The sequence below is a fragment of the Brachycentrus maculatus genome, unplaced genomic scaffold (genome assembly GCF_059751285.1).
Source record: "Brachycentrus maculatus isolate JH-2025_06_01 unplaced genomic scaffold, ASM5975128v1 h1tg000326l, whole genome shotgun sequence".
NCBI lineage: Eukaryota > Metazoa > Arthropoda > Insecta > Trichoptera > Brachycentridae > Brachycentrus > Brachycentrus maculatus.
The window spans coordinates 1,196,080-1,210,411 of NW_028281075.1; the positions used below are offsets into that span (position 1 = coordinate 1,196,080).

The 14,332-nt window shown below is 32.2% G+C and overlaps 1 protein-coding gene across 1 annotated transcript; it reads right to left on the minus strand.

Moving 5' to 3' along the window:
* Positions 1–117: 117 nt before the first annotated feature.
* Positions 118–13,338, minus strand: Reps (RALBP1 associated Eps domain containing). Its single transcript, XM_088268527.1, has 5 exons — positions 12,977–13,338; positions 12,473–12,892; positions 7,391–7,547; positions 7,108–7,291; positions 118–6,083 (listed from the first exon to the last, which is right to left on the minus strand). The coding sequence occupies exons 1-5, from the start codon at positions 13,124–13,126 to the stop codon at positions 4,532–4,534; spliced, it is 2,463 nt and encodes an 820-aa protein (XP_088124653.1). The 5' UTR covers positions 13,127–13,338; the 3' UTR covers positions 118–4,531.
* Positions 13,339–14,332: the final 994 nt, after the last annotated feature.

Genomic DNA, 14,332 nt, shown 5'->3' on the forward strand with positions numbered 1-14,332 from the left:
TATTAACGATTAAGATAACATTGCGTCAATACGATGCAGTGCCCTATGCACCATTAGGTGTGGACAAGGGTTAGAAGGAGAAGGAACATTTATATCATGTTAAATAAAATTCTTAAATGAGTAAATTAAATAAAATTTCCATGTGTTTTTATTTTATTTTATTGAAATATACACACTGAAGAAGATACCAATTCAATTTATCGATCAATTTGATAAATAAACATTGACATCATATATTGAGAACCATAAAATAAACATAGAAAGCAAATATTATTACAAGTATGCACAATTTATCAGCCTAAATTTAATACATAGTACAAAATATAGTACAATTTTATACAAATATGTTTAGCGAATCACAATATGTAGAGAAACAAAATGTTACTATATACATGTTTATTATTGGAATATGTGCATCTATTGAATAAACAAAACAAGAATGAATAATTTACAGTTGTAATGAAAGTGAAAGCAGTATTCGTTGTGATTTTTGTAAAAAATACATATTTCATTATCATCGACGAAAATTATCTTTTAAAAAATATTAATATGCGATATACTTCTTACTATATTTACTTCTTAATAAGTATAGAACATAATTAATTAACCATTTACTGAACAGAAAATAAAAATTATTAAATATGCATTAAGATCTATAAATATTAATAAAGAACTGAATAATTGTTACATTTGGAGACAAGTAAATTATAATCCATTGTGCGAATCAGCTCTGCTTATTTGGCAATGATACAACTTCTTTTACCTGCACAATATTCACAAGAAAAAGTTTTTTCTTCTAAGTTTGATATTGAAGGACGGTCAATATTCTACACATTGGAAATAGCATTTTTTGAACATAATAAAATTTAAATAGTGGTATTTTGATATTAATTCAACTTCAGAGGTAACATTATAACTCTGTTAAATAAATTCTCTACAGCAGTTCTCTTATATCTTCCAAATACAACACTTTTAAATTCTTCTAATATCTCCCTCTTAACACACTAAGGATGGATATTTCTTACGCCTGCGGACTGCTAGTGACAGGATTTGATAATTATATGTATACATATAGTAAAGACCTTAATAAAGAGTTTGGTATACAATATTCATATAAAAACAATAGTATAATTTCTTCTTTTCTGCCTTTGAAAAGAGACCAGCGCAGAAGGTAAAAATACCCTTCCCGTTCTTAAGCATCAATCGACTGAACGGGTAGAAATACCTCTCCCGTCTTTAGTGTGTTAATAACAAAAAGTGTAGTTTTTATGTACAATAATAAAAGTAACATGGATCTTACATAATATATATTGAATGTAATATTCATTACAAGATTCCAACAGAATGTAAGTAGAGATGCACCGTCTACAGGTCGGTCATTTATTTACTGATGATTACATATATTATTTCTCTATAAAGGATTAATTTTTATAAATAATTTTGTGCTTTTGCGTGGAAAATATTTACAGTAACCTTCATTATAATATTTCAGTTAAACTAAGTAAATAGTTGCCAAGTTGGCGCATCTCCAATTAGAGTTTTTTTATATGTATTCCTCTGAAGTAAGCCCATAATTCATACCACCCCAAAACATTTTGGTTACTACAAAAAAGTTTTACAACACCACAAACAAGTACTTACAATAGTAATGGTGACATTTAAAAAAAATGTGTGCAAAATTATACGATAAAAGTATGCAAATACACAATGCAAAGTTTTCACAACTATTGTTAAGTATTATGTATTAAAATTCAAATAAATATAATTGTGTTAGTGTTTTTTTAATCAAATTGTATACAAATGATTGCAGTGACAAAAGTTAATTTCTATGTTTCCATATGAAAATGTTTAAGAAAAATATATCAACAAAAAGTAAAAAGTGGTTGTTTTTTTTTTAACAGATGAGAGCATTGGTGACAAATATTGAAATAATTATCTAAAATTGACACCTAGTCTCAAACAATACGTTAATAGTGAACATCAAAGAATAAAATAGTTTTCTGTCTATATTATCAATCCTCTTCTAAATTGAGATGAATTTACTTTTGGACTAGACTTCATATTGTTTAAAGATTAGGCATTAGACATCCCAAGCCAAGTGCCATAAAATATACCTTTTGAATATCATGTTTTTTAACAATGCCTTCAAATGAGAAATTGATTGATCTTCAATATTTGGAAAATAAATCTTAAATTTGCGTACAAACCTCAATTGTTAATTACTCATATGCAGTAAATATTGATACGTAAAGCCGTAGTATTATCATTGTACGATTTAGACTTAGATGGTACATATAGCAAAAACCATGGATGTTACAAACAAGTGGTAAAATAAACCTAAATGATTAGATGCCATGAATGTGTGAGTGAAGCATGGTTAAGTTGGAAGATGATTTAAATAAAAAAAAGAGATATTTGAAGTCTGATTACTACTACATATATACTACAGACAAAATATGTAATTGAACATTGTCAATTCCACTTTCACCATTCATATTTTAGACTTTAGGATCACCATTTACGGGTCACCGAGTATAATTATTTGTAAAGCTGCAAAATTATCATAGGTACATTAGTTTAGAATCAGTTCTGTGATAAATATTTTATTAATATTATACACAAATACCAGCATTTTATTTTTTGTCCATAAAATGCTGTAGCTATTTTCTGACCAAAATTATTAACGATAATATAACTTATAGTACAGTATAACCAAGGTTAAGAAGTTAATTTATTCAGAAAGATATTTTTAAAGCGACACAAGTATTCCCATAAAAATGGTTCCTGTTAGGTAAATTAATCGATTTTGTGCCCTAGAAAATGGCCGTTTATAACAGAAATGTGCAATGAAGATTAAATTTTAACAAAAAGGGAAAAATTATTTTGAATAATAAAACAAAACGATAAACACAAAAACAACTTTTATTTATACTTATCTTACAAAAAAAGTTGTAGTTTCTGTCCAACAAGGTTTAATTCTTTTCTGGATTGATACGTGTTGCAGGGTAGGTTTGTAATGTGAAAGGCATCACTCTACAAAACCTTGCACTTCACTTTATTTACTACGCCAAGAACTAGGAACTTCCTCCCTTTCACCACCCGTCTCTGAAGGAAGCGTTTTCTTCGTCAACATAATATGTATTACGAATCTGTACTGGCTCTTCTGTAGGAATCCCAACAGGATTACCAGACTCCCATAATTGTATATGCAAACCGAGTCATTTCTTCAACCAGAGGATACACCGTATAGCAATGAAGGGATAGTTTATTTTGCTACTCTTTAATGAATTATTCATACTCAACGATTGAGACTAAATTAATGAGAGAACATTTTGTTATTGTGTTAAGAATAAAAAATGATTCTAGTTAATTCCGTTTTGAAGAATCAGATACAATCAATGCTAAATGAAAAATAAGTTCTTAAAAATTGTAAAATAAAATATAAAATTGGAAAACTCTTATCAAATGCGTTGAAAGTATAATGAGTGTTAAAAACATATTAACATCTATTTGACAAAAGAATGAAGCAGAAATGACACAAAACTGAAAGTACATATTGCAGGTATGATAATAATTTTCAAGTATTAAAATATATTCATATGTATGTTTTCATATAACTACACAACAAAGTAATCTATATATCATAAAAATATATTACATATGTATTATTGACTTTTAGTGAAAGAGCATTTAAAAAAAACTTAAAATATAATTAATTTAATTTTAGGCAAATTACAATGCCCTTAACAATAATAAAATAACATTAACAAATTACATAATGAGAAAAACTTCAACGAACTTAGTTTAAAAAGCTAATCAAATGAGCTCATTTTTAATATACATATGTGAATATTATATTTTCTGGGGAATATGAAAAACAGATCATTATAATTGATAAATGATAATAGACCTTTCAAGGTGAATATAACCACTGCATATCACTCTTATTTATATTTCATTACATTAATTTTGGATTACATTATACATATTATGATCTATTTTTAATATTTGAGATTATGTAATTTACAATACAAATAAATTTAATTGATATTATTTTCCATTCCGTGTCACAACAATTCTACATGATCACTCGTATAGCATAAGAGGTCAACCTTCAATTCTCGAGTCCTGTTATGGGAAGCAGTGAACAGCCGACAGGCAACAGGCGTGGAGGGCGAGACACACCACCGGGGATGAGAGAAATCAGGGTCACAACACCCGAGTGATACAACTGGAGATACATACAAATAACCTTTCTCTTTCTACATTTTCCATTCTTATATACATAAAATATATGCAACACAATAAACAATAAATTATTTACTATCGTTTTTATAGCTGGGATAAAACCTAAAATTTCAAACAATTAAAAAAATAGATAATCCCATTTTCAGTCCATAATGAAAACGACTTAGATCACATTTAAGAAATCGTATAAATTAATATTTAAAAAAGCCAAGTAACTCTAAATGAGACAAAGAGTAAGGTGATGAAGCGGTAGGTACTCGTACGTTAGCAATAACAGAAGTGATCATACGCCAGTAGAGGTGGACTCTAGTCTCGAACGAAGTGTTTCCCGTTCTCTCTGGACATCGGCGAGCTCCAGGCTGAGCTCCTGACACAATCGGCACAGCAGAGCGTTCTGCTCCTGCAGCCTCTTGAGCGGGTCGCCGCCTCCGGGGCACGCCTCGCCCAGTGCATCCGGACTTTCGCTACTTCGCGGCGTAGGCTTTCTATAAATTTCAAAAGCTCCGTGTTTTCTAGGGGCCGAATCGTTATCCTCAAAACTGGCGCGACTCTTGGGCAAGTTGATAGCCGAGTTCTCCGAGAGAGGTAAGGGAAAGATATTTTGGAACTGAGCAAAATTTGCAAATGTTTCGGTGGATGGGTCTTCCGGCCGACGATTACCGGATTGATTCAGAGGGTTCTGGCCGAAGGCGTCGCAAGGATCGAGCGCCGGATCGCCGAGAAGGCCTAGAACATCTCCCTCGCTGCGTTGGTTGATCAGCTTCTTACTTTGAGGACTAGTTATGGAGGGAGATATTCGAGGAGGCACCTGGGGAGGCATTCCAGTGGCAGCGTGAGAACTTTTGAGCTTGTTGAGATCCAGACTGCTGGAACGCGTGTGAGTACGCAGGGGACGCGGAGGGGGTGGAGGGGGAGGTTCTTTCTTAGGAGCGTATTGTAAAGACATCGGGCCCGAATTCTCTTCGGCAATATTAGTCGTATCTTTTGTAGGAGGAGGTGGTATGGCTCCTATATTTTTAAGCGCAGGTTTTTTCGCTTGGGGTCTTTGAATCGGTTTGATTTCCGCTCCGCAAGTCTGAGAGGCAGGAAGACAGATCGCTTCGATGGAGAGCTGAGCGCCGAGTTTCTTCGGACTGGATATGTCGTGCGAGTCTTGATAATTTAAAACCAGATCATCTATTTTCCTGGGTGACGTTCCTCCGGAATCCGACGATTGCACGGGGAGAGATGAAGCCTCCGGAGTAACTCTCAGGGGAACGGGGTGAAATATTTTAGGATCTCTTTCTACAGAAGCTTTATGGAAATCGAAGTTTACAGGTTTGGGTCCGGGGCTGGCTATACTAGATGTAGGAGAGTCGATGAACTTGGTCCATTCCTTGTTCCCCGATAACGGCTCCAGTTTGCTTCTGTGAGGTACCTCTCCAACAACAGGCGGGCTTAAAGACGGAGAACTATCTTCTATGTTTAAAGGTTTTACAATTTTACTCTCAAAACCATCCACGTCGTTTATAGAGGTTTTCGGAATAGGGGCAGGTATAGTAGGCATTTTAGAATTAAATTCTCCGACTAAGTTGATTTGAGTGTCAGAACCCAGATCGACAAGGTTAGAAGTGACAACTTGCCCCGGGTTGGAGAGAGTAGATAGTTTCCTCACTTTAGGAACCAGGCACTGAGGCAATACATCCGGAACTGGGATCTCGTTGCGCCTCAGAACCACCAAATGCATCGCCGTCGTAAATTCTTCCAAGCAAAGGGCTCCATCTTTAGTCACATCGGACAGCAACCAAATTTTCCGAAGGTCTATAACAGGTAGTCGAGACTTTTCAAAGAAGTGTCTGCAAAAAATAGTAAATATTCAGTATTGCATTTTTAACAAACACGTCATAATTTCATGGTCTCCATCATCGATTCAGCGTAATTTAAAAAAAAAAACATTAATTTGCTGCTTGTGATATTAGAATCTCAAAACAACATATTGTCACATTTTAAAGAAGTTGGCAAGTACCGCTTTTTAGTACAAACAAGAAGATATTATTTGGTTTGAATTGATTATTCACAAATGAAATAAAACTAAATAACGTCTTCTTGTTATGCTTCGTAATAGGAGCAGTGCTTCATGGTTTATTTCAAATGTGAATTTTTAAATACTGTTTGAAACCATTTCATTTTTAGAGAAAGGGTGTGTTCATCAGACTTTAGGGAATGTGAATACGTCCATAGAAACACTAAGGTTTACTATTTGGTGATCTCTACTTTGACTTCCAGTATGAACCAGACCATAATGATGAAAGCACATTCACTTAGTAGATCTTCTAGACTGAAGGTTATTTCCTTTATTGACTACTTCTACTTAATGACTTTGAATGCGACCGATGCGTTTCAATTTGTTCAACTGATAAAATTTGTATTGTTAGTCAAAGCCTAAAACGCTCACAGGCTACGCCGCTGGTTTACAAAAAAAAACGAGGTGAATTATTTTATTAAGCAAAAATTTGCCTGCAGTTGCATTCGGAAGTTTTTTCTTCTTTTTATTTCATAATTGTTGTTGTTTTTGTATATCTAACATATTATGTAAATAGAATATTTATATACACATTTTTTAATAAATGTTTCCATTGAAAGTTGAGGGTAAAAACACAAAATAAAAATATTTTGAATACTCAAAAAATAAATTAAAAAACATACGTCGTTAATAATAAGCATATACATAGTTATCATGTCTCCACTGCTGACATAATTCACAATGCTTTTACTACCTCACTGATTGAACTATCGCCACAACACAAATAGGGATATGCTTTTGTGTTTTAAAACAATTATGAAGACTTTCTGTATTAAATGTCAAAATAGAGAACTCACCTAGCTACAGTACCAGGCAGAAGTCCCCTGGCGTCAGGCTGCAGTTGTTCAAATTGCAGGGCGTAATGTCTGCGCTGGTCCGGGGCCACTCTCCACACCGAGCTTCCTCCTCCACCCACCTCAACCCCTTCCCCGCCTCCCTCTTCTTCCGATGAATGACGGTCTGATGATTCTTCCTCAGTACCTGTGACAAATTTATTCATATAATACATTTTTACATACCACCTTGATCAAAAAGTTTCCGGGATGAGTGAAGAAGATGAGTGTGCGAAGCCGGGCTTACCCAGCAGCTGCGTGTGCTCCTCTCCCATATGCGGCCAGTGGTGCGGTGGGGGCGGAGCCCCGGCCTGCGCCCCGCGAGCTGCCCGCTCCGCCACCGAGTTGGTGGGTGTGGGACTTTCGCTGCCCGTACTCCACGGAGACCCATTGTTAGCTCGCATCTGAAATATATACATATTTGTTTACCTCTTCCATCATGATACTCATTGCCAGCCAGGTGTTGCCAGCCTGCTGAAAGATTTGAGTTGGAAGACCCCAAAAGAGATGGTCTGACGATATTGTCGCTGTGGGGGGTAAAAACTGGCTGCAAGCAGCAACCAACCGGAGGAAATGGAAAGAAGGAGAAGAAGCCTATATCCAGCAATGGAGGTCAGAGGGCTCATAAAGAAGAAGACTATGTTTGAAGATGATGCGGAATGCATGGAAACACGTGTCATAATATATTTGAATAAAATAAATTATAATTAATTCATAAGATGTCTTTATATGGTCATGGTTTACGGAGGTTCATGATATTTAATTTATAACTTTTTGTTAACTATTCATTTTTGATTATGTGAATACATGTCGCTCACTCCTTTCAAGAACGTCATAAATCAAAAATCATCAATTTTCACTTGTGCGTGTATTCGGAATGCCCAGAAAATGTACTATATACCAGCAAAAGAGGCATATTTTTAACTTAATATTTACCGCTACAGGGCAGAAAGTGTTGTTTTTGCATTTTGAAGAAAAGGTATAGTTTAATTATTTTTTTAAATAAACTAAATATTGTTCAAATGAAAAAAAAACCTTCTGGTTTTACCTTAAAAGATCTATTACACAGTAAAAAGTTCAATAAGTGGCTTAATATATATTTTTGATACATTGTGTTATATATTTAAGCTTTAAAAACGTTCTCCTGAAAAATCAAGTTTTTTGATTTATGACGTTCTTGAAAGGAGTGAGCGATGTGTTTGTAAATAATATAAACATCAAAAATCCCACGAAGGCATAGCCAATATAAACAATATACAATATAGTACTAAGCTAATAGTAAAAAATTATAACAGAAAAAAGAAACCCTCTCTATAATTTTGACCTTAGGGCTTCCTTTTTGGGCTATTTTCATTTTATTTCATTCTGTATTAGTATAGTCTGACCTATTTCCTTTTTTTTTACTATTTAGTTGTCTGTTTTGTACTTAGGTCTCAGCTGTAAACAGATCTCTTAACTTCTATTAACTCTTTAGGTCTTAGAATGATTTTAGCATCATCGCCATATACTACGTTGATAACGCCTGGCTATTACATTTAAGTATTACCCTAGTCGCACTCCCAGTCAATTCATCCGTAATTAAGTAACTGTTTTGAAGATATTAGCTTGTGGGCTATCTCTTTGGAAGAGCGTATTGAGGTATTTACTGACTTGCTAATTTGAGGAGATCATCGTGTTTTATTCTTGGATTAGTTTTGTTACGATTTTAATCTATGGACACTTTCAGTAGTTAACCTAATAAGAAAGGACACGTAATGTATTGTTTTGTCTGTCTGTACGAAACCAATTTCATCTTTAGTATAATTATTCAGCGAATAAAAGTACATTTTCACAGAGTATTTTTTAAAAAAAAGTATATATTACATAGAAGCTATGTAATGGATACTTTCTTTTACGTGTTTTTTTTTTAATAGAATACAACTGAGTAGACTCAAAAAATCTGTGTTTGATTTAAAATTAATACATAAATTAAAATGGAGTTCTACAAATTTAACGCCAAATCAATAAATAAATATGTATAAACTATTCCAAAATTTCTAATAATAATAAATTTGGAAAATTTATATAGCGCCATTTTCGTAAAATACTACCTCAAGGGCGCAAAGGGTGTAATCTCTTTTGAGTTTTTTATAAAAAAATTGCATTCAAGTCATTCATTTCAAAAGGGTGATGTGTCTTAGATTCAATTCAAACTTTAGAGACCTCATCGTAGAAGGGTTCTAAGTCATCATTATTGCGTGGTATTGTTGATACATAGACCCAAATATTACTATTTACGTTTTTAGATTAATTAATTTGTTTTTATATATTACTGCATCAATATATTTGCACTACGTATATTTTTAAATAAATAATATAAAAAAATAGTGTCATGTAACAGATTAAAAAATTACAATCAAAGCTACATAAAAGAAAAATATCAACAATGAACAATGTTTTACACACTTTCACATCAGCATTAGACGGTATTAATATCATGTTAAATGGTTAAAAATAGCTTGTTTTGTAGCGGACGGATCACTCTTTCATACGCATACATAAGAATATGCCACATTATCAGTTTGTTTATTAGAAGTGATAACAGAAGTACTAACATTAGAGTGATATCATTTGTAAAATTTGGCAATCGTAGTTAAAATTATGTTTACTTTATAAAACAAAAACATTAAGTAAATAATATCAATGGTTTAAAGTATTATTTCAGGAGACGAAAACAAAAGAAATTTACTAGCAAAAAAAAATATCTAAATAAAATATGTAATAATTGAACAATATTCAACATATTATTTGACATCTCAACATAGATGAAGAAGAATATCTGAAGTCTGGGAATTTACGGGGCTTACGACCGTCTTAGGCTGGTTTTAGTGATCACTTTACACACGTGTAACATTCACCAATTCTACCCATGATTGACAACCACTCTACTCAAATTCTTGAAGAATTTGAGTGTGTTCAAAGATTTGTGAACAAGTATTTGGACACACTTAAAATTTGGAAATATTCAACGAAATTGCAAACTACCATATTTTGATAACTTATAAAATGTAAATTCACATTAATTATTTAACATAATTTTCAATAATTTTCCAGACACCAGTGCTCAAGCATTATTGTACTCAAGAACTAACCAAAAAATGAAAAAAAATGTGTTTTGTTTTAGATTATATCAATGCTTGACAATCACAATTTTTTCCTCTAATAAACCACGAGTGGTCATTCAATTGATTATGCCAACTTATCAACCACATACTCTCATGTACATATTCTATTCTCTCCATCTATAGAGAGTAAAATAGTCAGAATCAAAACTGATAAGAATTTTATCAAAAACAGAAATTTAAAACATTTGACTTTCAATCTTAATCCCAATTGTTGATGGGTGAGGAGTCACAATTATCTCACAAATCCAGGACCATTCTATGCAGATTTCAAAAAAAATTAAAACTGTATAAGTAACTCAAGAGCATTCTTTCAAGGCTTGAAAAGCCTTTCCAGCATTGATGTGTCAACATGTCAACATGTCAACACTTAAATAAATACTTAATATCAAATAACACTATATCGCTCACTCCTTTCAAAAACGTCATAAATCAAAAAACTTGATTTTTCAGGAGAATGTTTTTAAACCTTAAAAATATAACACAATGTATGAAAAATAAATATCAAGCCACTTATTGAACTTTTTACTGTGCAAAAGATCTTTTAAGGTAAAACCTAAAGTTTTTTTCTCCATTAGAAAAATATTTAGTATATATAAAAAAATAATTAAACAACACATTTTCTTCAAAATGCAAAAACAACATTTTCTGCCCTGTAGCGGGTAAATATTAAGTTAAAAATATGCCTCTTTTGCTGGGATAAAGTACATTTTCTGGGCATTCCGAAAACATGTACAGCTGAAAATTGACGAATTTTTATTTATGACGTTCTTGAATGGAGTGAGCGATATCTACACTAACCCTGAACAAGTGGGTAACTTGAAAAATTAGTTAGGAGAGAAGAATTTCTAAAATTAATTTATCATATTCATTTGTATTACTGTACTTCTATTTTACTGCTTCTAAGTACTTTAATTCTCACCATTGGTGAATATTGAATTTCGTTATTTATTTATCTTGTGCACTATAAATTTAAAAAAATTATCGATTGCATTTTTTATTTCAAGATTATCCTATGTTATGTTAAGAATCTGAAAAACTGTATATAATGCAGTTCATTAGAATTTCATATATTTTGATATTTCTAAGCTTGTATTTCTGCAAAATAAATAAACGAAAATAAGAATAAATAAAATTACATAGAAAGACAATAAAACTTTTTTTTAAATAACATAACGTCCAAGTGACTCTGAAATCTAGCTACGGCTTATGCAACACCGTTTATCATGGCCCTACTCAGGCTTCAACTTCATAAGTTTCATAGCCTATGCCTACTCGTGAGTGGATTTACTCTTTATGCTTAAAGTTACTATAATTTCATGTAATTCATGAGCGAAAATTCTAGGCAAAAACACTCGCGACAATAAAACTTGTCTACTGCTTTGTGGTGGGTGCAGATTGAACTTGTGAAATTGAGTGTTAACATGTTCACGGTTACGAATGCTACAGCAGCCATATTCACATCCCTCATTAGGAAAAGACAAATGTATTATGCATCAGCTTAGCAAAATTCTGTATGAGAATTTTGGTTATGACTGATGCAAAACTTGAGCAAGCGTATGATATGAAATTAATTATGTTTCTATATAAAATATGTGATGTACTAGAATCAGGCATGGGGAACCTTTCTATTTCAAAAGGCCACATTCACTTATCTGATTCAACATGAGGCCGCAGTAAAGAAAACTTTGACACCCCCCCTATTAACTAAATATGTTAATTATATCACAATTTAAATTGTTAAAGATGCAATTTTAAAAAAATATAGAAAAAATGCATATTTACAAATCAATTCATTAATCATCAAGCCGCGTATCTATAAGAAACATACTAAATACATAAAAAAGTATGTACATCATTAAAAATATTTGCAATGTTACTTTTAAAATAAATTGGCATTAGTCAAAAGGTCGCACTAGAATAACCAATAGGCCGCAGGTTCCCCATGACTGTACTAGAACATTTTTTTTGTATGGGAATTGTACAGCTTTATATATAAAAAAATTATATAATAAACAATAGTTACATTAACAATAATAAACATTACATTACATTAAGAAAATAGTTTAAAAAAAGTCAATTAAACAATTCCACATTTATGTTATAATAACTATTGAAAAACATTCAGAGATTTAAAAAAAAAGGTTAAAAAAAACATTGGCACTAACTGTATGGGAGTGATCCGATCTCTGGGATATAGTCTCGGATTCCACTTCCGAGTCCGTGCTCTGGGCCTCTAGGTGGTCGTGAGAGTTAGCGGTCTGCGGAATGTCTACATCCGAGGAGTTGCAGGAGAGCCTCATGGGCTCGTAGGAACCGAACGACTTGTCTCTCTTGTGGATGTGCTGCTCTTTGGGCACAGAGGACGTCGGGGAGGCGGATAGCTGGATGAGGTCGGGATCTGTCTCGCAATTCAGAGTCCAAGTGAATCTCGGTAGGGGTAGATCCACAAAGGTATTCAATAAATCACCTCTTAAAGACATATTTGCTTGATGTGCGGCTATCAGTTTCAATGCCGAATAAAATTGCTTTCTATTTATATGAGTAATTATATTAGAACTAGTTTGAGGAAAACTAAGGTCCGTTATCTGAAGAAGAAAAAAACACATTAATAGAAAGAATAACATAGTAGAACAATATGTCACTATATATTATTTGCGAGAAGAACTTACTTGTTTTAAAATATCGTTTGGTATATTCGAGGATCTAAATAATTCCGTCGCCTTGAGGACAGGAACTTTACCGTTTGATTCTTCATCACAACACAGGAACAAATCACCAAAATACCTAAGCTCTGTTTCTGTCAAATTTAATTCCTCCATTATAACCAAAAACCCTACTCGAAAGTAAATAACAGTCTATACAACGTATGAAAATACATTTAGGAAACATGAATATTCTATCTATTTTTTGACATTATAATAAAATAATACGCCAATTAAACTCACTCAAACTGCCAGAAATGATCACGCGATGGTGAAAATATAAAATATGACAGATGCGGCCATTATTGAACCAAACCCAGAAGACCAACAGAAGACCACAGACAATGGTACTTCTGTTGACCTTGAATATGACATTCCTAATTGATGTGCTCCTATGTTCACATTGATCACGAAATTTAAATGGACAAGCAAATACTGTCTAGAATGCATTTTGGTCAAAATGTATTTAATTTCAACTCTATCCGTAAAAGAGACGTCTGGCAAAAATTTTAGTGCGTTTATTTTTTTATTTATTTTTTATCAATTCGTCATTTATCAGAAAAGCCTGTCCTGCATTAGCAGAATATCGTTCTATGTGTATTTTTAAATTGCTTAAATGGTCGTAAATCAGCAGTATTTTGAGACTACGTGATTGCAGATTGTCGAGTGAAGTGGAAGATTGTCATGAAGAATTCATTATGGTTAAGAGCATGGACATGAGGGGCCAACATAGATTTTTTATAAAAAACTATGTTTATGATGATTCCCACAGACATAATAAAATAAAATAAATTTTAGTAATGATTTTAGATTATTTTGAAAGTTATCACAAATCTTAATTAACTATCAAAAAAATATTAGAAAAATGTGAATAAAAACATAGCTATTAAATGAAATTAAAGGAAATTTGATAACCTTTAAAAAAACTGATATCCTTATCTAGCATTTATATATATATATATATATATATATATATATATATATATATACAATATATAAATATATATATACAATACATATATATATATATATATATATATATATATATATATATATATATATATATATATATATATATATATATATATATATATATATATATATATATATATGTATAACACTCCAAACCACTGCGCCTGTGGCACAATAATGGTCAATGAAACGATGCTTTGGTTACTGTGACACATTTTTCATAGCGCATAAAAAAATCACCTGGAATTTTTAAGGAAAAATTAAGGTTTTATGGTAGCTAAAATTCCTGGTGAATTTTGAAATATGCTGAGGAAGGTTGTAATATGCCATAGAACCGTAGAAGATAAAAGG